We start from the raw sequence: 27,784 nt of genomic DNA on the forward strand, positions 1-27,784 counted from the left end.
GGGGAGGGAAGAGCTGTGATGCTTGCGGCAGCGGCTGCGAAAGGGACAGTAGCGAGAGAACGAACGGGCGGGAGAAGCGACAGCGGGTCAGAGCGGCACCGGGGCTCTCCTCGGACTGTTTTACTAGTCAGCAGTTTGGCGGTAACTTTCCGATGTAGCTCCTTTCCTTTGAAACAAGTGTTCAGCCGAAAATGTCAGTGTAATAACTCAGAGCTTCATCACCTAATGAGACATGAGCCGCGTCCGCGGTCACCGAGACCCGCCGGTCGTCCCGGTGGTTGGCGAGCGACAGACAGCCTTGCCCCCAGTGATTCCCGTTCTGTCCCCAGGTGTCCTGCTGTCCTTGTCCTCGGTGGAGCCCGGCGCCTTTCCGCTTCTCCCCCAACAACCCCCTATTTTGGGCTCTCGAGTGTTATTTTGGGTTCCTCTGCAGGGGCGACCTGCGGCTGTGACGGGTCTGCCCGACGGAGGAGGGAGGTGGGGGGGAAAGGGGGCGGGAGAGAGACGGACACGAGCCTCACTGTGTCACTGAGCTGGTGTCATTTGTCTCTCAACCTGAACGCTGTGATTTTTTTTCCCGCCACGATTATTTTTCTCTTGTTGGGGCTACACGAGCGCTCGGAGCTGACCTTCCTTCTCACTGGCCGCGGGCGCCCCGCGCATCGCTCCCCGGCCACCCGAGGCGCGGTGTTTTTCCGTCTCCCCATCCCATCCCCATCCCGGAGCGCTCCCCCCGCCGCCGCGCCTGTCCTGCCTCTCCTCGCCTGACCTTCCCAACATGGCGGCGCGGCCGCCCCTGCTCCCTCCGCCCGCCGCGGCCGCCAGGGGCCTCCCCGGCGAGGGGGCGGTGGCGGCTGTCAGCCGGGCGGGGCGGGACCCGGCCGGGAGCGGGCGCGGGGCCGGGCCGGGCGGTGCGGGGCGGTCCCGGCGCCGCGCACACTGACAGGCGCTCGGCCAGCAGACGGCGGCCGCGCCGGGGTGCAGAGCCCGCCGCGCACCCTCCCACCGCCGCAGAGGAGCCGGCAGGGAGACGGCGTCGCCTCGGCGGGGAGACGCGGCGCGAGCGGCGCTGGAAAGCCCCGACCGCCCCCATACCTGTGCCCTCCGGGGGCGGCGAGTGGGTGTAGCCGCCGCCGATCACCTGGGATCCCGCCCCGCGGCGCCTCCGCCTCCCGTCCTCGCCCGCCCGGGGAAGGCGCCGCCGCCACTGCGAGCGAGCGAGCGAGCGCCGGGCGGCCGCGGGCAGCAGCAGCGGGGCCCCCGGGCAGCAGCAGCGCGGCGAGGGCTGCTCGGTGGGGCTCGCCCGCTCCCGGCAGCCGGGGCGAGGCGGGCAGGAGGGGCGGCGGCCCCCGGCCGGCGGCGCCCGCGGCGCGGGGCGCTAGAGCCGCGGCAGGATGAACCCCAATGTCACCTACGCCAGTCGCAAGCGGCGGAAACCTGTGCAGAAAATGTAAGCGGTCCCGCGGGCGGGCGAGGGGCGAGGCAAAGAGGGGAAAGCGAGCGCCGGGCTTGCAGGGGGCGCGCCGTCCTGCCGCGCACCGCGCCGCGGGGGCCCGGCGGGGGCGGCCGTGGGGCGGTGCGGTGCCGGGGCGCCCCGGAGTGCTGGTGCCTCGGGGTGCCGCCGGGATTGTTGCTGCTTTCAGGGGTTTTTCCCCCCCACCCCAAAAAAAGACGAAGGGAGTGTCGGGGCGCCGAGGGTCGGGGCGGTGGAAGGAGGGAGCGGTGCGGGCAGCGCGGCGCAGCCGGCTGACCTAGATTGGGAGGCATCTGAGGTGACGGCTCCGCGCGGTGGCTGCGCTCGCCCCGCCGGGCTGGGCGCCGCGCTCCCCCTGCGCTCCCGCTGCGCGCCGCTGCCGCCGCCGGCCCGCTCAGGTGTGTGTGCGGGAGCGCGGGCTCCGAGCCGGGAAAGGCTCGACGCTTCCCACCGGGGAGGGCCTGAACCCCCGGCTTCAACCTCCGCTTTAGCCCTCCGCTACCGCGTGAGATGCGTTTATTTGTGCAGAGCTAAGGAAACCTAAGTGCTGCAGACCAGTGAAAGAGGTGTGGGGAAAAAAGTCTGGCTGTATGGTGGCTTTTTGTTTATTCATTTGTATTTTCAAACTGCGGGAACTGCTTAGTGCCGGAGTAATTTTGTGTGATGCACCTGCTTTCGGATTGCATCCTAGGTTTTATATGCTTCACTAAAATGTTGCTCTCATGAGAGGGGAATTTTCAGGCTAGAGGAGATGCTTGACTTGCACTTTCAACTAGAAGTCAAGAATCTAGAGGTCATAAAAAGTAGCAAAAGTAAACTACCGAACTGCAAGAGAAATAAGCAAAGCTCAAAAAATCCCTACGCATTTCTGTGGGTTATTTTTGTAGATGTAAAATAACTTCTAGGACTACAAAAGCATTAAAGGAGAGAATGACAAACATTTGACGAAATCGTATGGTGAAGGATATGTTTTTAGATTCACAGCAGACAACTGTCTTGGGGCAAAGGGAATTAGCTTGAGTGCTTGCTGTTTATGGTTGGAGTTAGAATGAATGCATGTGCATAGCTTGGTTTTTTACCCTACAAGTTAGAAAACAGGTCTAAAAAATGTATGTGTGTGTATATATATTTAATTTCCCTGCTAGAAAATGCATTAGTTACGAAAAGACCAGTGCCTGCTTTTTTGACCACTCATTTCCAAATAAAAATGTAGAGGTACCTAATAAAATTCACACTGTAGGTTTGGATTTTTAAGAATGAAATCAGTGTTTGTTCATGAGGAAATGAAATGTTTTGGTGGCATTTGTAGCCTACTAATAGCTAAAGGCAAATGGTTCTGATTGTGAAAGGGTGAGGTATTCTGCCTTGCTGGTAAGATCACTTAATGTCTGGCTTATTATTAAATTTTGGTTAGCCTTGGATACAGGATGTGAAACCTTTTGTTTTACCTTACTGTAGTGTCTGTGTAAGTAATCCTTTTCCCTGTATCTTCTCGTTATGTAAGTTGGCTGAACTGCTGTGATTAGTTGAACTTGAAGCTCTTTTTTATTACTAGTGGAACTATTTATCAATTGAGTGACTTAGCCGTAGGATCAGAGGGAGAAGTTTCTTCTCAAAATAAAAGTATTCATATTGAAGTAGTTTGTTCACCTGTAATTGAAGTGGAGGGTGATTATTAATCTACCTTGCTTGGGTTACTGGAAATTATTTTCATGTAAGACGTTTATCTCGCCTATAGTGTTCATATGTTTCTTTTCTTCTCAAAATGCCTGATGCTCTTTGGTTACTGCTTGGAGCAAGCCTTGGAGAAATTGCTAGTGGGTCAGAGGGCTCCGATTTCTCACATAACTGCTTACAGACCACACCTTTAGGCAAAAAAAAAAAATGAGACAGGCAATAAGCTTTTTTTAACTGATTGTGGGAGAGAGGAAAGATGTACTAATAAAGGTTTGACACTACTGTCATTTTAATCTGTTTGAAGTTGATTTTTTCCTCCTGTCAGTCGAATTCACAGCCATTAAGGAAAAAAAAAAGATAGAGGTGATACATTACTGGGACTAGTATCTTTTATTGAAGAGATTTTATCTCTTGATGGTTGTAATGTTTTGTTTGCCACGTATGTAACTCTTAATGGAGCATAATAATTAGTAACTTGTGGAGAGAGATAGCTTATACAAATGGAAGAAAGTTTAAATATACTGCCTTAGTTGCCATAGAAAAACATGAAATAGAAGAAGAACTTCTTGTTTCAGGTACAAATAACTCACAAAAGCCATGGGCATAACTCTATAACAGTTTAAGAAACTTCCTCCCTACAACTCCCAGTTTTTACTATGTGCCCTGTAGAGAACTGAATTTGAGAGGGAATCACAGGCTGTTGTCTGACAGTACCAAGTGTTGGAATGTGCTTTTTTGGTTCAGTTGGGAATTACAGTATTGCATCTGAAAAAGAAAAGCAATCGTGGGCAAACATGATAGGCAACTGTTCCTGCAGTTCATCTTGTTATCTTGTCATGTAAGGGAAGAGAAAAAAAAGATGTTGAACATATGCACTCCAATTGCTTGTAATATGCTACAGAAATCACTTTCTCAATACCTTGGAGTCTTTCAATTTCCTCCTTCTCTAAGGTTTGAACCCTGCAAGTCCCCCTGGTGGCAGCAGGGCTGGGGGGTGTTTCACTCCCCTCTGAGGCTTGGGGAGCACCGCACAGCCCCTGCTTTCTGGTTTTGCCTTTTTTGCCAAGTCTTGAATTTCTTCTGTCTAGTGATTATTAAGAGAACTAATATACTAGTATTGTATTTGGAGGGAAAAAAATGCAAGTTTTATGGAAGTGGGGTTTACTGCAGATAGACTCTAACACGAGATGAAAGGTATTATATAAGTACAGCTCCAACTTGCAGTTATGTCTTTCTGCCTACTAACTCTGATTTGGTTTGTTTTTCTTTTTTCACTGTTTGGATAGGAATTATTTTTTTATATAACTGGATAAATGTAATAGACAAGGAATGGGGTGGGGAGTTCTAAATGTTTCATACTATGTAGAGGCAAAAAGCATAATGATTTGTTTATTTAGTACACTAAATTTAAAAATTACGATAAGGTTTTCTTCTGTATTACGTCAAATATATTTATGACAGTAGGTACTCCTGAGGTTTGACTGGTTGATCCTTAATGATGAGTAGTTATAGTAATGTTAGAAAGCAGAGCAGAGACAATTTAAAATATTGAAACTATTTATGTGTTCTTTCAAGGCAAACAAGAAGTGCCAGAATAAGCTTTCAAAAAGGAAGTTCATCAGAAAAGAAAAATAATCATTGAAATATTTCTTTGTGTAGAGCAGTATCTGCCACAAACAGCAGTTTGCACCTCTCATTTGAAATGGAGGCAGCGACTGTTGTCATATGTAGAATAAACTTCTTACATATATTTGTCAGTCTTGGGGTAGCTGTATGCTACATGTAGACTACTGTTTAAAAGTCACTTGATTTGAGGCTTGTGGGTTTTTTAATTGGTTGGTTTTGGTTAATGTTTCTTGCACAAGCATGCTATTTAGAAGGAGAATCTGCAGAAAGTGGGGATATATACGTGTCTAGGTAACACGGTGAGTAGACAGGAATATATTTTTTTGTTTCTTTTTTCCAAGAAATATTGCCTTTTTATCTTAAACAGTAGTGAAGTATGTTAAAACTGAGTGTCAAATTTTCATTCTTGGTTGGTTTTTTTGATGTTTCTATCACTCTGGTTGAATCCTTCATGCACCAAACCAGCCTGAGCAAACTAAAACTATTTGCTACTGGAGCACAAACAATAGCCCAGCATCAGATGAGTAGCATGTCACTGCTTGAGGTTTTTTTTAGTAAAAGTTTTATCCCTTTAACAGTTTGAATCTTGCCTGGTTTCAGTCTCTGCTGAAAGAGACTCTGGGAAGGGTCTCTGCCCCTTCAAGATTGGTTGACGACAGCTTTAGATCAAGAGGTTGATAGTCAGTGTCTTATCTGTTGTTTCCAGGAATCACCAGCTGAATTTTCAATAATCATAAATTCAGTGTGGGAAATAAGAGTAAATGCTTAGATGTATTTTTCAGTTGCTAAAGTAAATGAAGAATTTTTAAGGATTCTATTACTTGCTTAGTGGTAACTAATTTCATATACCTGGTCTCCACTGAATGAAATCCTATATATAAGAGCATATGTTATTGCATGTACTACTCAATATGACATGAAAAATATTCAAAGCTGAGAAGATTAAATCCATTAGCTAGGTGACTTGTGTGTTCTTTATGTCCTTCTTTCCTAAGTGATAAGACAGTTCTGGTGAACTAATAATTAGGGGTTTTTAACAAATTAGTTTTTTAAAAACATGTTTCTGTATCTCTAGTGTTCAGCTTGCACATTCTTTTATTCTCTGATTTCATTTTACACTTCAGTCTTGTTACTTTTCATGTATCATGCTTTTCAGTACTTGGTTTTTGGGTAGTCTACTTTTTTCCCCATATTTTATCTTGTTCTCTCCCAAATAAACTTGTTCTCTCTTCATTTTCTCAGAAACTGCTTCAATTTTCCTTTAAAATAATATAAATGAGAATGTAAATATTGAAACTCAATTTGGCCTTTTGATAATAATTAAGACTTGGGTAATTGTGCACTTTTTAATAATTTAGTGTTAATGTCTGTGAAGGTGCACATGATAAGCATGTGTAGTGAAAACTTCTGATTAAGTATGCTGTAACAGACCTGTGAAAACAGCAGTCAGCTGGTGTTGTGATGGCAAATCCTTTAAAATTGTTAAATCAAAAGTTAAGTGTTCTTGCTTGTCTTGCAGCTGTTGGGTAATACAGATTGTAGATCAGTCCAGGGGCACTGAGTGTACAGAGACCTCTGGCCTTTGATTAGGGAATTCAGATTTCCTGTGAAAGGTAGAAGATTAAGAATGGAGAGATCAGCTTAAAATACATTCCCTCCTTTAGTCTTTTTTTTTTCCTTCTTTTGAATAAGGCACATGCATGGATTTAATCTTGACATAACACATAATTTGCCTTGAAGAAAATTTTCTGCATTGAAGCTGGGCTGTCTTTAGCACTGAGCGTTTATATAAGTGGATGGAAAATGGTCTAGCTTGCTGCTTATGTCCCTGGCACTTCTGCCCTTATTCCCTTCGTCCCTGAAGGATCCATTTTTATATAGTGGATTTTAGTGGGGTGACAAAGGGGAAAATTAGGGATAATCATTGCTTGGTTTGGGGGGAGAGAATATTGCAAGATTTATGCTGCAAATACTGGTAACCTAGTATTAGAAATGCTTTGAGCTAGTTGAAAGTAAGAAAGAGAAATCCTTAGGAAGTAAATGTGAATAGAAAAACAATGACATCTAGTTGACAATCCGATGAGATGACTGCACAGTTGCACATAGTTTCAGCTACTGTGTCAATTTGCAAGTTTAAAGCAAAGTAGGGGACAGTTGTTAAGATGGAAAAGCCTGTTACTTAGTGCTTATTTAGTAAAGTTTGCGTGTGTTGAATTTTTTCTATGTTCTATTTTCTACTTTTCAGAAGCAGACCAGTATGATTTGATTGTAGTTAGCTGCTCACTAACTGTTATACAACTGTTACATGCTTGATGTTTGGAATTTATTATTTTGTTTCTACATTTAGAAACAGTCTAATACATAAAAAATATTTAAGAAATACCCTTTAATGTTGCTGCTAATGTTTGATGATTTTTTAACTTCATTTTTTAGGGCTATATTTAAGTTTCGTTAATCATACGGCTTGTACAAATTAATATTCTGCGAGCATAAGAGAATATGAAGAAAACCTTGCTAAATTATTTAAAGTTTAATGTTCACTTGGGAATATGGTGAACTGCTGGTGTCAAAGTCATGGTTTGTGGCTGAAGCACACCTCTCACCAAATAGTTTGTTATCCCTTGCCATCGATGATGAACCTATGTTTTTTTCAAGAGAAAGAATTTTCCTAATTCTTGATTCAATTGTTTTGCCCACTTTTCAAGTGTTTTTAGGCTGAAGCGCTACTAATTTACAATACTTACTCTGCAGCAAGTTTAACTTTATTCTTCTGAGGAGTAATTTCTGCTGATATATAATATTTCTGTCTATTAACAAACAACATTTGTCTTGTGGCATGTTCACATTTCCAGGCTCTGCATAAGGAATTCCTTTATTGTGGAAAAGGACAGTTGTAGTGCTGGGGAGCAGGCAGCTAGGCTTAAGTGCAAGGTTTTGAAAAGTGGCAATTGAATAAGCAATGGCTGTAAAAAGAAGGGCTTGAATTTAACAAGAAGTGTAATTGAAATATAGAATAATAACAAGCTGAAAAATAAGTATATCCACTCTATCAGTACTCATTTGACTGAAATCACAAGATGAAATTATTTTTCTGTATGGTTTAGTTTAAGCAGTGGCAAAAATAACTATTGGAGCTTTTGCAATTGCTTATCATAAAATTGATATAAGGATGACAGTTGGAAGCAGACTAAATGAAATACTGAAGAAATTAGCTGCTGAGTGTCTTTACGCTCAGTATTTTTGAGTAATGCCTCTTGCAGAACCAACATTTCTGTGAGAGCAGCACAAATTGGTAACTGCTGTAGATTTCACATAGAACTGCAATATTGGAAAAGTGACAGTGAGTCACTCTTTAATTAGAAAACAGTTTAATAAAGAACATAAAATATACGATGGCTCATGCAGATAAATTATTTGGTTTCAGTATTGGCTTGTAAAGACTAAATTTAAATCAAATGAGTAGGGGTTTAAACCTGTTCCCAGACTTCTGTGTATGTGTGAAGGTGTGAGTATCCAAGTATCTGGAACTGGGGTTCAGGGTGCATATGAATGGAAAACAGAAAGTTTACAAAAATGTTATTATGTAATTCATAACACAAAGCTTTTAAAATTGTTCTTTGTAAGGTACAAAGGCATGCCTTTGTCATGCTGAACTCAAATGAAATGCCTTCAGCTGAGACGTGGCTTAAAGGATGAGCTCAATAGTGTTTGCCACAAAGATTTGATGCGCTGGCTGAGCTATATCTCATGGTTTCTTGTATAATCTTGGATGCCTAGCAAGTTGCTACAACATTTGTTGTGTTCAATTAATAATAGCCTGTTCCAAACATTGATAAAAATTAAGGACATCTGTGAAAAATTGTTATTGAAGTATCAAATCTGTTTGTATAGAGATATAATTAAAAGTTATTGCTATTTTGGAATACTAACATTTCAAAGAATTCAAGTGACATTTGACTGAAAGTATAGGAAGCTTTTGTAAAAAGTAAAAAATTTTAGTAAAAAATGCTGAATCTCAAAGGTTTCGAATGCCTATCGCAAGTTCAAATTGACATTGTAGCTCAAACTGCATTATTTAACAGTGTGTATGTTGGAGGAAAGATTAACCCATCTAAGGTTATTTTGTTTATTATTTTTTTTTTTAATGGGAAAGTCACTTGGGCAAACATTTTGGTTGTTACAGTTTGAGACAATTTATAACGTTAGTCTTGGCAAATATTTCCATTCATTTTGGGAAGGAACTGGCATTTATATTGTTTGTTTTTCTGCCACAGTGTAAAGACATCCCCAGCTGAAGGAGTCAAGTCCAATCCTTCCAAGAGACACAGGGACCGCTTGAATGCGGAGCTGGACCGCTTGGCGAGCCTGCTGCCTTTCCCTCAAGATGTTATCGCCAAATTGGATAAGCTGTCTGTGCTTAGGCTTAGCGTCAGTTACCTGAGAGCTAAAAGTTTTTTTGACGGTAAGCACTGGGAATTTATTTGGGTTTGAACTGCTTGTAAATTCAGTTTATACTGTTTGTTGATTTCAGCCGTTTAAGTACTTAAAACTGTTAAATTTATCTGTATTTTTAATGGAACCTCCAGTTTCGTGAATATATACAATGTAACTCTATAAAGTAAGCTTTAAACTTTCTTGAAACCAAATGTAACTACTTAGATTTCACTTAGGTCACCAGTCTTTCAAAGCTTTGCATTTGGAAGTAATATTGCCCTTAATGAGTCCTCCAGTCCTTTTCATCAGGCTGTCAAAGATACCCAAGAGATTTCTCTTTTCCCCCTCTGAAAATTGCTGTCATAAAACTATTACTGTTTCAAAATATGTCATATGAGTTCCTATCCAGCTGCATTTTGCTTAATGATGCATCAAAAATGACTTTGCTTTGATATAAAGTAATTGATAGTGCCCCTTCCTACAGTTTGTTGCAAAGGTGACTTGTAAAGAATAGAGACAAAATCTTTCCTGTGTCCAAGCCCTGATTAATGCAGGACACGAGGCATTAAAACGACAGCTAAGGTTCTCCAGTTATGTGGGCAGGTGTGCACTGACCCCAGCCCTGGCAAGGGTAATGCACAGCACTCAGAGTAGTCATAGGGTCACAAGTTTGTGTCCTTGGTCACCTCAGAGCTGGCCAAGGAGTCCTGTCCCTCTCTCAGACCCTTCACTACCTGAGCTGCTCTGCAGGGTGAGATGCACTGGTTGGCTTCATGCCAGTTTCTTCAAAGGCAGAAATAGTCCTGATCGTTTGCATTGCAGGAATAAAGCAAGGAGCCTATATTTAATTAATTGGCCTTTTCTTTTACCAATCAGTGAGATTTTACAATAGTGTATTGAAGATGAAATTCTATTGATCGGCTGTAGCTGAAGAATCTTCGTTGCAGTAGAGTTAATACTAAATTTCAAGTTGTTTTTTAACTTTTGAGATTAAAATAATCTCTATTGTCATCAGGTTAAGATTGTTTCAGCCTCCATAAAGTGAATGAAAGGACTCAAGAAACCTAACTGTCAAAGGTAGTTCCACTTTTTCCCGTAGGAATACAAAATGCTTATTTTTATTTATTGTATCAACTGGCTCCAGTTTATGAATGCTTATAAATTTATATTCTGTTTTATTGCTAGAAGAATATATTCAAGTGTCTTGAGTTCTATGCTTGCTCAGGACAATCCTTAGTACTAAGTCTACTCTAAGGCTAGAGCTGGTCAAATGTTTCTAGCAGTGTGTTTTTCAAAGGAAAATATTTTCTCCCATCAATTGAGAGTTCTCTTGGCACATCAGTTTCATTAAAATCCTTGCAAGACGTTATCTCAGGTAGACTGCTGTAAAAGAAATTATTTTGCTTGTCTATATTCTCTTGGTGAATTGAAGACCTTCTAGTCTTAATGAAATGTGTTTTGTTGTGGTTTTTTTGTTTTGTTTTTTATTATGTACTCTGAAATAAATCCAAGATTGCAAGTTTTTGTCATACTTCGGATGGAGTGATAATAGCAAATCTTAATTTCTTATCTCAATTTCTCATGCAATGGAAGTGCTTGATTTTTATTCATCCTGCCTCTTCCCCCCAGTTTACATTTGAAAGTCCTGGTATGAAGGAGTTTAAGGCTATGATTTCTCTACAGGGGAAAAAATAAATCGTGGCTTTAGCTGTAAAGAGACATCCAGAATTCCTTCACACCAAAATTTACATCCGTTGCTGGTTTCTAATTTGAACATGATGGCAGCTTTCAGCCATTTGGAGTGGTGATGAATTAGATGTGTGTTAGTGGCAGAGAAGTTATATTTGCATTTCAAGTTGCAGTTTAACTATGGTGAACCCAGAATTGAAGCAAACTTAACCTGTGTTTTTAACTTAATAGCATAACATTAGGATTGTATCCATTTCAGGCAAACTTATGCAACTAGTGCTACCATACTAGACTACATCTCTAGAGTCCAGGGCATTTATTTGTGTTATAATAAATTAAGGAGCAGAATTTTGATTTGCCTTGTAGGAAAGGAATTTTCAAGCAACAAGTGTGTATACTAGGGTGCTCTACAGGAGAATACTTTTCCTTTAGTCTCTACAATGTAAAAACCTGGTAAATTTGAAAAGATATGTATTTGATGTTGCTCATCTTATGCAAGACATTTTGAACAGGGTAAAGTGAAGTGAGTTTTATTTATACCTTCAAACAGAGTAGCTTGTGTAGAAGTTGTCTTAATGGGTTTTATTAACAGAGAAACTTTCTACTACTTCTTTACAGGCCTTTGTATTGTAGGACTCCAGATCAGGTTAGTCGTCAGTCTCCATCTGAAGGTATTTAAAGACTAAAATCAATGACTTAAGTGAAGAGAAACAAAAGTAACCAATTTATGACTGACAGGCACAACAGTGAAAATTAGATTTTTATACTATTTTAGTAGTTTTTAACATGGAATCTATTTCAGTGAAATTCATTTTCCAAAAGAAAAATAAGTGCTTTGAAGAACAGAATTAACAAAAAGGCCCTGGAAACCCCTAGGTTTGATTTTCATGGTCTATCTCTGCAGCGCTTCTCAGAACGGCTTTTTCGAAGAAGTGTTTTGTGCAGTTGAATATATGTGGAAAACCCAGTAGAATAAATCTGACAAATGCAAGAGTGAGCACTGATTGTCACCTTGAGTGCCTAGGCTGAGCCAAAGCTCCACTTTATTAACGCAGCATGCTGAAGTAAAGGGAAACGCTAAATGAATAACAGGATGCAAATGGGGGGTGTGTAAATTCCTGCGGAAAGTAAAATATAAACGCGTAATCATATGATCTTGCTTGAAAGGAAACCCAAGTTTTTGCTGCAACAATAGATATTTTTTTCAAAGAAAGCACTTGCATTTTTCCAAGTTTAAATAATCTATAGTGAATGTCTGTTTTCTGAAGACGGAAGTCTGGGGGGAGAAAAAAAAGCTGTTTTGTGAAAGACATCTCAAAAAGTTACATCAATGTGCATAAATGTGCCTCACTTAAATGTCTACAAGGTTTTTTTGTTGTTACTTGAAAGCCAAGTGTGTGTGTATATATATAAAAAATAAAAAACCACCACCAAAAACCATCTTCACCTGACCCTAGTCGTTAAGATGGTAAAGTGGTACAAACTATTTTCTGGAGCTAGAGACAGGTGAGTTTTTTTCTGTAGTGTCTACTGAAATATGGTAGACCTCTGCATGCCTGCCATATTTCAGGTTGTAGGAAATAGGTGTTTACATTTTTCTCTTCGACAACATCAAAATATCTTTCTTTTTTCTGGTGGTGATTGTACTCTGTTAAGCAGTTTCTTTGATTGTTGTTTTTTTGTTAGTAATGTTATTGTTGCTAAGTGACCCTTTAGATACAGTAGTTTGGTGCGGTCACGTTGGTCTCAAGTCCCCATGATGCCAGAAGGCTTTCTGTATCCCCACGTTAGGCACTCTGGCATGCTTTTATAGGTATGAATTTGACCTCGATTTATGAAGAAAATTGCACTAGTGGATTGAAATAATGTGTCTCTAGTGTCTCTCACAGTTCTTTATAAAGTCTTGTGTGGCAAGTCAAAGCTAAAAAGTGGTTTAGGGTGCTGTCACTTCTCAGCTGTGCAGTGCTACCTGTTGTACTGAAGTGGATTAGCAGTCCTCAAAGTCAAGCAGGATAGCTTAAATCACTGCTGGAGTGTTTATTTTGTGCATGTAAGATACTTTCTTAAAGTGGCTTAAGGCAAGCTTTTTATTTTTAAGAGACTAGGATGAATCAGGCAGGTATCTGCTGACAATCAGTAAAGACTGTGTGTTGTCTGGTATTATTTCAGTTCACTTTGAACTGTTCAGTTCATCATTAGTTACCTGTGCATGTGTGCATTCAGCGGTGAAAAATATAAAGTGGAAAATGGGACAACAGCTCTTTGTGTGGATACAGGTTAGTGTAAGCTCAGCATCTGGAGCACAACTGGACAATCATTTAGGCACAGCCTGAGTTCTCCATGCATACTAAAGGAAAAAGCCCCTTTGCCTCTAGATTTGGACCCTATATGATGAATTGATAATCACTTAAATACATTACTGTGGTAAAGAAAAGCATTCATAATTGTTCTTGGGATGTTGGTGAAATAGAATAAATGGTTAAAAATAGAGTTTGTATGACTGATCACTTTTTTACTGTTAGGGGCAGGATTTTTCTTTTTAAAGGTGTACTGGGAATAAAGGAGAGGCTTGCAGAATTGAAAATGAAGTAGCTGTGCTATGTGTGCATATCAATACATTAGGGAAAAAATTCAACATGTTGCTTATTAATTGTTCTTTGATCCATTTCACTAAGAATTCCTGTGGTTTAAAGTATGTTGGTATTTTTTCCCCTCTTGCTTATTGGGTAGTATTCTGCATTTATAGAAGAAAGTTTCCGCTCAAAATTAGTTTAGAATTGGTTTCTTATGTTGGATGCTAGTGATTCTGGCAAGCACAGCAATAACAAAATAATTAGGATTTTATTTTTTTTTTTTAACTTTGTAATGGAATTAACACACATTCCTTGGCATAGTATAGCTTAAATTTGCAATGCAGCCATTGTCATCACATAAAATATATTCTTTGATAATGTATTTTTCCTGCGATGCCCACTGTTCTATCATTTTTTATATATATATGTTCTATCATTTTACGTGCTGGAGGGAACAGACTGCATGTGGTACCTGTTCTGGAGAGGATGGCTTAGATGTACAAATGGGAAAGACAGGCAGAGTGGGAGACAATGCATTTATTCTGTCACACTGAGAAGGGCAGCAAAATATTTCCGGTCTAGTAGATATAGATAACCTTTCTGCCAAGTGTCAGGTGGTAGTCTGAAACAGAAACCTGAAAGTAAAAGAGTGATTAAAACACAAGTAAGACCTGCATAATACAGCAGATCTGTCCTGACTTGCTTTTATTTTAGACAGTTACCATCTTTACCTGTTGTGTCTGTCTAATGCAGTTTTCCTCATGTATTTTTTGAAAGTGTGACTTTCCTTCCACATTTCCTCTTTTCCCTGCTGCTGTGTGCAGAACAGCTTGACCCCCACACTAGGAAAAGCTAAAGAGCAGTGGAGTTAGGCTGCACTCACAGCTCTTGAATGTTTATGTGGATGCTGTATAGGAATTTACTGTTGCCAGCAGCTTCTAGTGGGCTTGGCTAGAATTTGATTCATGACTCTGTCTTGAGCCATTTTTTTACACCCAAGGTAGAAAATACCCCATAGTTTGAGAGACTGAGTTTTTGCAGAACACCCTCTGATTTTGATGTGAAGAAATTAAATGGAGAATCTACCACATCTTGGTGATTCTTCTAGCAGATACATTGTCTTGTTAAAATATTATTCAGGTTTAAATTTACTTATTTTCTAACCTTGGAAGCTAAATTGTTTTTTAATTAGCTCTTCTGTGTTTGGTACTTTATGCCATGCACATGAATTAATTTTCACAGTTTTGAATGAGCTTCTTTGAATCTTATCTGAGAGCTGGAGGAAAGGAAATAATAGGGGAAAAAAAAAACCCAACCCAAACAAGCGAACTGTGTTTCCTTTTGCACTGTCTTCCCCTCTGGCCTGAATCCAAAATTATTAGAAAACGTGAACCTTGGAATTGTATAGTTATTTCAATATCAGACTATCATACCATTCAAGTTATTTCGTAATCTATGCTTGTTCTTTCACTGCTGGGTTTTTTTTTTTTTTTTTTTGCTCCAAACCTCCCCCCTTGCCCCCAATCCCCTGAGATTCATACTGAGCATTTGGGACTGTCTGCTACAGACTATTTTAGCCTGTATTTTACGTAACAGACGATAAGTAGGGATTTAAGCTTTGAAGTCCTAAATTCTGATCTTCAAAAATGATGATTAGAGCCATGTAGCTGTGATGTCACCATAAATCTCAAAATGTGTATGTTTTCACAATCTTAGCTTTCATTTTAGGAGTGCTGTGTCACTAGGCATCTGATGCAGCTGGGCAGCTCTGTAACCCATGGATTGATGCAATTTAATATAACCCAAAGTGAATATCTAAAATTGAAAATTCTGTTTATATCGTGAAGTAAGAGCTTAAAATGTCAAAGCATTTGTAGGATAAGAGGAGAAGCCAGGTACAAATGCTAGAAATTAATATGTTCTTTGGATTTTCTTTTTGTTTTACATTCTGGTATTTCAGTGATTAATGCTAATTGTTGTTAGCTCTCCCTTTGCAAAGGAAAGAAAGGAAAGATTATCTCTTCTTCTCTGCCCTATGTGTATTATTTAATCAAAGGCATATGAAAAGTCAGTGTAGGAGCCTCTTAAGTTCCACAAAGCTGTTGTAAAATTTCTTGAAAACCCCATCCCAGTATGCAGAGCATTTGGATTTTTTCTCTGTAGCCCTTTTTAATAGGGAGATTAGTTTTAAGCATACTGTTCTGGGCTTTGCTCTGGATTCCTGAGTCTTGTATGCAAGATCAGAGCCTAAAATGTAATTTATCCTCTTCTAACAACATCAGCGTTCTGGAGATTGACACTGTTGTATGACATTCAAACCCAGCGCAGGTAGCAAGATAAAAAGCCTAGCTTCAGGAAGTACCACTGCTTCTCTGGCCTTGTGTATTCCAAGTCTTGTAATCTTTGCTAACATTATTGCTGTGCTGTAGCAACTAAAGATAATGTGATTTGAAGCTTTTCGGTTTTGTTATAAAAATCACCATAACTTTTGCTTCCTCTTGAATGGAGAATTACAATTTGAGGTACCACTGGGTTCTCAACATCTGTCTTCTGTGGGCTTCATGAATCACCCATCTGAATTTGTAGAAGTATGGTTTGCTTGACTATGACGTTAGAAATGTGTCCTAGTTATTTATGGCTTCAGTATGAGTGCATATTAAAAATGTGTACAAATAATCTATTAATACTGGAATGGTTTTTACTGCTGTGTCTTTATGACTCAGCAGTTTTCCTCCTGTGTGTGCTTGCCAATGGGAGACATGCCCTAGTTTTTCCTTATCAGAATACAGATAAAATCAAACAGGAAATAAGACATGCTTGTATGATTGAACTCTGTAGATGTTTACAGTGCTAGCCAGTTATAATGGTGTTTATTTTTCCTGAGTAAACAAAAACTTCACCTCTGTTAAAACAGTTTCTGCTCTGTACATGCTTTGATAAACTACTTTCTTAAAGAATGATAGCTTTGTGAATTGTCTTGGAAATCCAGCTAGATAACTAGAAGCTAATTCTACTTACCAGAGCTTGGTTATTGTAATTGTTTAATTTATTGATTACCTCTTTTTAAATAAGCAAAAAATAACATATTTCAAAAGTGCTCTTCAAAGTTTCAGGTAATCTATTGATAAATGTTTCCTGGGAAAAGTCTCTTGGGAGTTCCTGCTCATCAGTGCAGTGTCCAATCTGTATGTTTAACAAGGCATTATGTTAAAGATAAAACTTAACATAGTTATTCTAGAGACTTAAATGATCTAAACTGTAAGAATTAGAATGAATAATTATCTGAAACTGACTTAAGAAAATGTGGGTTTGCTGCCTGCCAGCTGTGAACATTAAAGGGGACCTGCAAATAGGAATTAGTCGCCCTCAGTGATGCATGCTAAACTCTGTTTTTAATTGAAGAAATGATCATTTTTTTCCGCTAATTGCCTCTTGAAATTCAACCCGTGTGCCTTTAGAATTGCACAGTACTACTCACTTCATGCATGGCATTGTATAACATCTAATAAGCTGAAAGATATACATACTTGGCCCCTCAAGACAAATTCTAACTGATTGCATAAAGTAGGAATTACTGGAGTAAGTCCACGGCCTGACTGGTCGAATATTCTGACTTCCCCATCAAACTCCATGGTCACATTTTCAGTACTACAACACCTGTGGGCCACCAGAGACACTAGCTTTGTGAGTGAATTCCCTTTTTCCTCTTGGTGTCTCCATCTGAGCTACAAACTGAAGAATGATGGCTTTCCTTTCTTGATTCTTTTCTTTATGCTGCATTTTTTAAAATGCTGTATTTTAGCTATTTGGAGGAAAAAATAAGAGTAGCCTCCAGTTTCCTCCTTGTTTATACCATTTGTTGTTTGGTTTGCTTTTACCAGGCAATGATAAGAGACAGGCCTAGAAAAAAAACAAGCAGTCTTTCTTGCTTGTCCTTGCAGCTGCTCTGAATTTTGCTTTGATACTGTCATGCTCTGTATGGTGCTATGTGTAATATCTTGCCAGAGACCAGGCTGTTGATTTGATCACATTAAATGATGTTGAAATGCATCTGGTGTCATACAGCACATTGATACTGAAGGCTTTTGTTATTGTGCTTTCTTGACCCAGTTAATGGGAAATTTTGTGTGGTTTGTAGCTGATCCTTCAGAAGGATAGCAATGCAAATAGGAATTCCAGGTTGGTATGTTATCAGTGGCATAAATGCTGATGAGTTATATCTAGTGATGTAGAAGAAAAGAAATGTTCCCCCTCTTTGTGCACCTGATCATCATTTGAAGGTAAAACTCAAGACTTAATGATCTCCTTCAGGAAGGCTTTGAGCCCCATGACTAGGAGTTTTTAGGAATGTATTAGCCTGTTCATTTCTGTGTATTTCCTTCCCTCTGTTTGTCTTCATCTGTATTAGCTGATTGCAAGCCCTGTGCAGGAACCCTTGCAATTAATTACCTTCAGTGTTTGGAGCATCAGCTATGCTGAATCCTTCAGTGCTTGTTGTAGCATGGATGTACTACTGTGAAAAAGCTACAAGTGGACAAGTTCTTCCTCAGCTTTTATCCTGTGAGAATACTTGTCTCAGCTGCAGACTAGGGGCAAATCATGCCTGAAAAACAGACTGCCTTTTATGAAGGCTGCCTGGGTTTGTGGACAGCAGGAAAGCAGTTAATATTGTTTCCCTTGACTTTTACAGGGTCTTCAATGTTGTTTTTGTATCACCAAACTGGTGAGTTAGTGTGTCTCCAGAGAATGTCCCCAACTCTGTCCCAAGCGATCCATTCCTCGTGTGTACTACACAGTGAGACCCTGTGTAGTACACCTGAGGTCTCACTGTCAATCTCAATGGCAACCTGTGAAGTTTGGGGGTTGACTAGAGGTTTCTGCAAAGGACAAGGAAGGAATCGTCTTTCAGGCTGAGGACATCCATAGGGCTTTTAACAAGATGAATCCATGGGCTCTGGCAGTGGAAATAAGCTGAGAGTAACTCCCATATCCCAAGTAGAGAAAAGACAGTCTTGGTCTGGAAAGGAAGCAACCCTCCAAAAGCCCTCTTGATTCCCTTGCTTTAATTCAGTCATTGCAGAAAGCCTTTTGCTAAATTGCTGAAAAGTTATTAATTGGTATAAAAATACAACTTCATCTCTTTTGGTGGAATGTATGTTTTCCCCCTTCAATTTAAATAAGATATATTTCTGTTAGAAAGGACTTATTCATGGATGTCTTTATATAGCAAGGATTGTAATTGAATGATCTTGTAAAGAAACCTTCCAAACCCACTTCCATACACTTTTAGTGCAATAGCTGCAAAACTCAACATTGCCTTTTACTAGAAGAATAAGCTGTCTTCTTTCATGTGTGGAATATAATTGACAGTCTGTTTTTTCAATTAAAATTGTAGAGAAACTCTCCAGGCAAAAATTCTATGTAGTTGCTGTTGAGTCATCAGTTCAGCGAAGATAAAGTTAAGGCGTTGTTTCAGTAGGAGCAAAACCCAAGGATTTGAGTTAATGTTTTGAGTACCAGGTCCAAGTTTGTGTGAGGTGAGTTCACCAAATGAAACTGATACATAGGAAAATAACTGGGAACTGTAAAGGGAGTTTAAAAACCACTGTAGATTACTAGGCTTTATAATAAAAATTAATACTGATGTATAAAAAAGAAGAGTTATTTCAATGTGATTTTTTTTCTTAATCAAAAAGTTTAACCATTTCAGAATTAGCGATTTATTAAAAAAAATGAATCTATGGTATTAGCTGTGATTTTCTAGTTAGTATTAACCTGTCTCTTCTACAAATCAAAAGCCTAACAAATTGCTGTTTTTTAAACAATATGTAATATATTATTAGCTTTATGCAAATAACCTTTTGCTTTTTTCTAACATATTGAAAAATTGTTATAGGAAGAGAGAACTCTGATTTTAGGAACCAAAGGCTCAGAAGTAGGTTACTGTGAACTTAGTTTCAACTTCCCATAGATCTCATTCTACATTCTTCATTCACTTTCTTCTTTGATTTTTTTCAGGCCTCACCTCAAAAAAAATTAGGAAGCCCTTTTTTCCTCCCCTTTTTGTGGCTAAAGCAGTATTATATTAGTAAGTCTGATAAGTTACTATTTACCTTTTTTCTGAAGAAGCAAGGAAGATGTACCCAGACAAGCAGCTGAATGGGAAATAGCTCAGAAGAAATGTGTGTGCCAGGATATGGTTTTGGTGATTCAGCAGGTGACTGTCATCTCTGTTGTAGTTAGGGAACAAGAGTTCATTGCCTCTAAGTCTTGAAACCACAAGCAGTATACGGTTTGGTATGTGGTTGTTAAGCTTCAAAGCCCAAGTGAGCAATTACAAATTTGAACAACTGTATGTTTCCTGAGATTTACTTTTCTGTTTTCAAGTACAGGATAAAAGCAAAAGTGAAGTTCTATTCCTTGTGTGTGTTTAAAAAAAAAAAAGAAAAATCTGAATGAAAATTTTATCAGGGGACTATGTACAACTGGCTAACTATAAAAGCACTCCACACTAATTGCTGTTCTGCTGCATTATACATATGTCATATGCAGTCATTCTTGAGGCTTGTTTTTTCTCAACTCTAATTGATTTAAGTTGAGGAGAACTACCTCTGATGCATTAGAAGCTGAGAAATTTCCAACCAGCATGTAGATACCTGTGACAGAAGCACAATAGTTTATTCCTGATCCTACACTTACAAGGTCCTGTAACCTTCTGGCTACTTCTTGCTCTCAAAAATGGCTAACTGCCTTTCAGCTCCCATATAAATCTCATTTTGCCTTCCCTTGACATTCTCTGAATCTGGGAGCCTGATGGTGGTATTCTGAGCAGGATGCACACACATGCTTGTAGGCTTTAAGGGAATGAGCATTTATTGCATAGTGGTTGCAACTGCTTATGACTCCTTTTTTATTTTTCTATTTTTTTTTTTTTTTGTCTTCATTCTCACCCCCAGATCAGGAGCAGTGGCTCCTAATGCATAGCAGTTTGGGAGCCTCTGCTTCAGGAAGCGCAGCTGTTTGTGTGAGTAAAGGCTTGAGTCTTTCAAATGCAGTGACTGAACTCCCATTTTTGTAGTCTGGTGCATGTTGACTTAGTGTGGTGTTTCTGGACTGATTATCACGCTGTGAAATAAGTTCAGTATCAGTCACTTAAGGGAAAAAAAAATACACAACTTGATTGTTGGTTTTACCTTCTACTTAAGAAAACATAGCATTGTGTTAAGTACCACTTTGTGGCAACTGAGGGTAAACTCCCATTTAAGGGAGACTGCTGCATAAACACTTAACATTCCACAGTTACTAATGCTGTTAACTCTTTCTTTAAAAAGCAACATTAAAAAGGCTGCAAACATAAAAACCCGAGTTCATCTGACTTGTGTACCATAGCTTGGGTTGTTTTTAATCAGTGTTGTGAGCAACTCAGTGCTGTATAATGTTTTTTCAGATCTTTAACAGCAGATATTTTATTTATTTTAATCTTTTAATGGTCTTAGGGGAAACACCAATATGCTTCAACAAGTAGTTCAGGGCTTGCTGAGCTACGTTTTGGGAACAGTTCAAAAGAAAGTATACTGTGAAAGTTGAGGAAAATCATCCCATATACATCCCTGGTTGAACTTCAAGATCCTGGGTTATGTGAATGTTTCAAAACAGGATATGGTATATATGGTAGGCAAATCTAGTGAAATCTGATGTCTTTTTTTCTGTATTTGCAACTTTTTCTGTATTTGCTAATGCAGATTTGCTGTTTGGTAGTAGTAAATGGTAGAATATTGTAATAACTGTTATAAGCTATATGGGAAAAAATAATTCAAGCAAAGGACTGGATTACTAACAATGTGAAAAATTTATTTAGTCTTACAGTGCCTCTTATAATGAAAGAGAAGAAAGCATTAGAAATACTAATGACAGAAGAGGAAGTTCCTGAGCAGGCAAACTTTTAAAAATGGCATGATATTACGCTCTGCCTGTTGTGCGTAAGAATGCTGGTGCAGTCTTATAAGCTTGTTTCTTGCAGGATTTGAATCCATCTGAATTAGACCAAAACAGAAGAATGCAACAAAAAGCTTACACAAAATCAGGACACATGGCTGTGTTTGAGAGGAACCTTAGCAAGTGTTTTCATTTCATGCCTTGCAACTTCCAATTACTTTGCCATCATTTTATGTCACCTGCAACATCCATGCCAGTCTGTGTTTGTACAATGCAATGGAGATGTGTTTCTTGTGCAAACATTTACTTACATTTCCATTCATCAGATCAAGTAGCAGTGCTGGGGGGAAGCTGATGCTGTGAAATGCATCTCCTCTCTGGAATATTAGGGCTCAAGTGAGTCACTACATCTTATGTCCAAAGACATGTTTTTGGAAGAGCTCCCACTCTGGCACTTCAAATAGTGTCTCTCTCCATTAGGAGACAGAAAACTATCTGCTGTCTTTTAGTGCCTTCCCGTGGCTGAGGATACCTGACTGTTAGTGACTAAGCTGGTCAGACTAACCTAAATAGCTGAGACTGTCCTTCGGTTTTAACCCTTTGCCTTACTTTCTCGGTTTAAGCTCCTAAGTGTCCTAGAAAAGAATATAGCCATGTCCATTTTTGCCTCTTCTCTCCCTGGAAACCCATATGTAAATTATTTTATAATCTCTTGGAGGGGATTTGTCTGATTAAGGAACATAAAGGAATGAGGAAGCAAGGCAATATCAAGTGGAAGGGGACAGATTCAAATTACATACTATGAGATGATTATAACTGTTCAGAAAACACTTCTGCTCTAAATCCATCTGGAAGAAAATGACTTGTGCAGACTCTTTCAGTGCTGTTCAAAGCCATGGGCTGCTTGAAACTCTTATCTAATTGAAATCATATAGGAAAAGATCTGTCTCCCTTTGGATTTGGTAATGGCCCCCAAGCCTGCAGTTTCTTGTGTTTGTAAAGTGGGTCATGTTTGCATTCAAGATGAAAATAAAACACAGGAATTCACACTGTGTATAAATATTTTCATACTTGAGGTATCTTTCAAGTATTCTGAAAGTTCTTTGCATTAGCTAACCCTACTCTATAGCCATATTAAAGTAAATGTCAAAGTGGAGACATGTTAAAATAAATGGAAGAGGCTTTTGAAGATATTTCTTCAATTTCTTTTTTATTTTTTTAAGAAGGTAAAGCGGTAAGAAAACACATTTTAGACATTTTCAGATATTCTACCTCAGGGTTTCATGATGGCACTGTCTGCACAGCTACATGATTCTTACAGGGATGCTTTTAGGACACTCTGATGGGAATTCCTGCCTTTATATAAGTGTTTACTGACTTTATATTTCAACCAGGTTCTCTCCTTTCTGTTTGCCTTCTCTGATGGAAGAATAGCACCAAGTAGGTGCTATTAAGAACCTTCTTTGCATCAAAATTTTGAACTGCACAATTAAGAAACTTTTAAAATGCGAAACATATCATTTAACGTGCATAAATACACATCAGACTTAGAGGTATGTGAAAAGTTCTCTGGAAGACCTGTAGTCAAGATTATCACTTTCAGTGTTGCTACCAGGATATAACGCTGGACAATTTAATCTCCCCTGATTAGAAATTTAATGCTTAACAGGATGTAGCTCATGTGGCAGCATCTGTGAGATGTTTTAGCAGTGAGTTCTGTATTTCAATAGCATTATGGTTTTGCTTCTGATATTGATCATTGTAATCAGTAGAAGCCAAAGCACTAACAAGTTTCACAAAATGCCACTTTCTTTTGTCAAAACAACCTTGGAAATTACAAAAAAAACAAACTCATAATGGAATATCTATTTGATTTAAATTATATTAAGACCACAAACTGAACTCTCTTCCTCTTAAGACATTGATAATAGCCTTAAGCAACTTACACTTAAATGATAATTGTGTAATTTCTTGTAACTCAAAAATTAATCTCAGCCTGGTAAATTGTTATCTGACACAGTAAGTTCAAATATAAAATTGCTGCAGCATCACCTTTTCTATGTACATCTCTGAAAATAAATGTTGCTGTCTACTTTCTGAAAGTGATGATGGAGTACGTTACTCGAATTTAAAGATTAATTGTCACTCCACCTAAAGATTCTGTATAAGTTACGTATATAAGATAAATGGAACTAAGAGATACAAATAAAAAAAATTATAAAAGGTGATTATTTTTGTATTTTTATGCCATGCAAAATTTGAAGTTGTAATAAGTTCTGATTTTTTTGTTTGTTTGTTTTATGAGCAGGATGAATTGCTTATAGCAGAAGCTTTTGCTGTTTTGCTTGCAGAATAAGTTGATTCCAGGTTGGATGTAAAGTATTTTACAGTTGAATTTATTCTGCAAGGCTGGCAGCTATATATTTATGTATGCATGGTGTAATACTGCTATATTTGGAATGAAATAGTAGATTTTTTTTGGCACTAGGATCTAAGGATGGAAATGCCATTTGGTATATAAAAGCAGAAAGCTGTAAATTACAACAGTATTAGCTAGACTAAACACCCATAGTTCCTTTCATGAGAAATACATTACTGAATTCACTGCAGTTTATTTATAATTCACCTCTAAATTATCCCACTTATGCTTGAGAAGAGAGACAAGTGTCAATAGTTTTCACAGCTTGCATGAAGAGCAGGAAAATAAATCTGATACAGTAGACACTGCTTTTTTTAATAACTTTTTTAGTTGTTAGAGCTAGAAGTAGACTAGGAAAACTCATAGAGATTAACTTTTCGTTTTTCCTGCAAAGCCAAGCTGTCCTGAAGAAGGAATACCTGGCAATTTTATGTCTGTCTTTTTGTGAGACTGAATCACAATTGAAGATCAGTTGAATCTCACAATTGAATCTCAGAAGTTGTCTATATCCTCTGTGCAAAACTGACCATATCTATCCCACTTGCAATTTATCTTTTCACAGGTATCTTCCTCTGCTCACACATTAGTATAGTCATCACCAGTAATATGCCTCTTTAATTTCCTTTGGCACTTGAATTTTTGTGTTTAAACATACCTGAGAGACCAGTCATGCTTTTTGTAAGGTTAATTTTGTTTTGTGGAGTAGTTTGTACATATGTATCACAAAGCTGAAACAGTATAGACTCATTTCACTTTGCCTAAACTGGTGAAATAACATAAATCATTAACTTTTCCAGTAACCTTGCACAGCCTTGTTATTTTCATTGAATGTTTGGGTCAGAGAGAGTTAAGAACTGGTCATGGAATATTAACACTTGTAGTGAAAAGATAGTAATGGTAATTTTCTACTCTTTGTTAAATGTAATGTTGGATTCAGTGACATTTTAATATTTGGTCATCACATTTGCAAATATTTGATATATGCAAAATAGGCTTATAAAATTTGGAAGTTGCAGCTGATGTTACTATATATGTTCTGCTAAACTTTATTTGTGCTCCTGGCTTGCATTAGCTGTTAGCTCTGCAGCCCTGGCTGAAGCTGAGTAGCAGTGAATGTTGAGTTGTGGGGATTTACTGCTCACTGTGTTGAAGAAGCATCACTGGGTTTGTTTCACCTGAGCACTGTATGCTGTGAGCTGTCGTAACTTAAAGGCAAATATGTTCCCTGCTAAAACTATCCAAGCTGTAGAGTGAGCAATGTCCACTCTTGGGTCGGAAGGCAAGCTTGGGAAAGTGAGGGCTGTCTCACCTTTCAGAATCAAATTCTTCTGTTCTTTGAACCATTGCATTTCATGCCATCTTATTTATTACTTGTGTTTTGCTACAAAAATGAGGATCATTCAACTTTATATTCATTTGGAATGCTGATATCTGAAGCTGAACTGCATAATTATTAAACTATATCCAGAATGTGTTTGTATGCAGGCTCTTCTCCAAAAGAAATGAAAACTGCTTAGAAATGGAAGTATCTATGTCATTTTATAAATTGATGTGATGTATGTAATGTAATGGTAAAATTACATCCTTAAATTATGATTGGTGATAGTGTTACAAAAATGGTGATGTGCAAGGCAGTGAGGGGGATTTGTATAGCTTTTGCCAAAAATTCTCATGTTGCTCTTACCTCTTTTGTACGGTAAGGTCAGGGCAATTAGTGTGAAGTTGTGCCTGGATTCAATCTGTACTTATTTCTACAAAACAATTCATAGGCTGCAGTATATATATTTTTTAAAATGTTATTATCAGAATAGAGGTTATAAATTACAGCATAATTAAAGCAGTCTTTGTGAGTTCAGCATCCTCCTGCACAAAGGGCTGGGATGCAGGAAGGAAGTGGAGTTCCTCTCACTAACACTCACCATCTGAATCCCGCAGAGAGCTCCACGTCATCTTTTCATCTGTCCTATATGCAACTCCCTCACCAACATATTAAAACTAATAATAGATTCTCATTCTGGTTTATCAAAGCTAATCTTTAATTTGATGGATTAATTTTAGAACTAAAGCAAATGTCTTAAATATGGAAGCAAACTTCATTTCTATTAAAAGATTAAACAAATATGGTGACTAGTTGCAACTGGATTATTTTACATAAAACTATATATCGTCATTAATGACAGTTGTCAAAGGCACATACTTATAAATGTTATTAATAATTCAAATGGCTTAGTAAAGCAGATGGAATCAATTGAGTGAAATTGTCCATAGAGTATTTCAAAGTATTTTTGCACTGTTTTTGTTTACATTTTAAATTGTTAATCTAAATGCTTATATTTATGTTACTGTATGTTGGTTTTGGGTTTTTTTGCTGATGAACATAGTAAATCAAATAGTTAATGTAACTCTTTTTACCTAAGAATCAATTGTGCAAATAAAAATATGTGTATTTTGGGGAGGAACTGCTCAACTATGAGAACTGATTTTGCTTCTCTTCCTGGCTAAATGCCAAATATTCTAAGCATATGGAACAATTTAGCAGAAAATACGTAATTATCAAACAGCTCTGTCTTTGCCACCTTGAAAATTATTTCTTGTGGCAGGGTAAATGAAACCTCATGTTTAGATTTTATTACATTTGATCTTTTGCTGCTTTGGCAGCAGAACACAAAAAAATATGACAGATGGCACCATTAAAATATGAGTTGATTTGTGCTTACTCTAATATGAATCTGAATATGTTTAATAAAGGCATGGCAAAAATGTCTAACTGAAATTTTGAAGCAAAGTACATTTATCTTGGTAAGAACATGAACAATCTGTGTAACTGTAAAAACAAATTTAATATCATGCAGGTGTTCACAAGCAAATATATGCACATTATTACATTTATTATAAATAAAACTGCAATCAAATTTTGGCTCTAAGCTTGTTTTTGTTTCTCCTTTCTATGTGGAGGCCAATATCAGTGATTGCCAATTCTCTATTGCAGTGTCCACTCTGTAGGCAGATATCCTTATTGATGTTGTAGCCTTACCTATAAAAAGCACTTTTTACAACATAAGAAATGTGTTGTCAAGATTAATTCACTATGCTTTCTTTTACATGACTTCTGATTTTTCTTTATTACCTTACTAGATCTAAAGTCTTTTGAAAACTGGATTTTCTGGACTGGATTATGCATTTCCCATGAAACACCCATCCCATAACAGAGTGGAATAGCCCTTTCAGTGGGGACTGGATCAGGGACTGATCTTATCCTTTTTGGTCAGTGCCCCAGGTGGAACATGTTTTCTGATTTGATCTTGCAGATTTGACAAACTTTTTTTTTTTTTATTCTTTTCTGTATGGTAGACAATTTTCAACAGGAAGAGTAGGTATTGCCTGTACCCCCAGCTTTAAAAATTTTTCTGCAGTGGAAGAGAAAGGAGTGGGAACCACCTGTAGCAGAGGAGTGAATAAAACCTGGGTTTATATCCTGATACTGCAAAAAAGAGCTATGTAATTTTCTTCAGACCTGGAAAAGAATCAGTAGCTACTATCTGTCAGAAGAACCTGAATTTATGCCATATGGGGGAAGAGTCAGGAGAAACCTAGTTTCTGCACCATGGTGAAGTGGGTGTCAAGCCATTCTCTCCCAACCAGAGGGAGGTACGGCAGCTATACATGGTGGGGCTTACAGTGGAACTTAGGAAACTGAAGCACATAATATGGTATTTAGAATGGGAGTTTTCTAAATAGTATATTGGGTATAGAACCCCAAATTTCATGTGCCAGGTCCTTTTTACAGGTCTGGGCTTTTGTAGTTGTACAGTACTCTGGCCTGTAGCCATATCCATCTCTATTGCAGTTGTCCATGTTGCAGAGTTTCCTGTTACGTAACTGTTTTCAGAAGTCTGGGAGCCAGACAATAACTGGCTAAACTAAAATGTTAAGAATGTTTTTTACTTCAGTAGCTAC

The 27,784-nt window shown here is 38.6% G+C and overlaps 1 protein-coding gene and 1 long non-coding RNA gene across 2 annotated transcripts in view; both read left to right on the forward strand.

The window, feature by feature from the left end:
* The first annotated feature begins 925 nt into the window (after positions 1–925).
* Positions 926–27,784, forward strand: part of AHR (aryl hydrocarbon receptor) — a 60,762-nt gene continuing 33,903 nt past the window's right edge. The window contains exons 1-2 of the mRNA XM_085050855.1: positions 926–1,450; positions 9,052–9,239. Of these exons, the coding sequence (XP_084906981.1) occupies positions 1,395–1,450; positions 9,052–9,239 (244 nt within the window). The 5' untranslated portion in view covers positions 926–1,394. The remainder of the gene's footprint in view (positions 1,451–9,051; positions 9,240–27,784) is intronic.
* LOC146441045 (uncharacterized) lies at positions 18,712–26,739 on the forward strand. Its single transcript, XR_014849768.1, has 2 exons — positions 18,712–19,010; positions 19,492–26,739. It is a non-coding gene; the product is annotated as an uncharacterized LOC146441045 (long non-coding RNA).

This window comes from Lichenostomus cassidix, chromosome 2, assembly GCF_008360975.1.
Source record: "Lichenostomus cassidix isolate B80296 chromosome 2, HeHo_3.0, whole genome shotgun sequence".
Lineage (NCBI taxonomy): Eukaryota > Metazoa > Chordata > Aves > Passeriformes > Meliphagidae > Lichenostomus > Lichenostomus cassidix.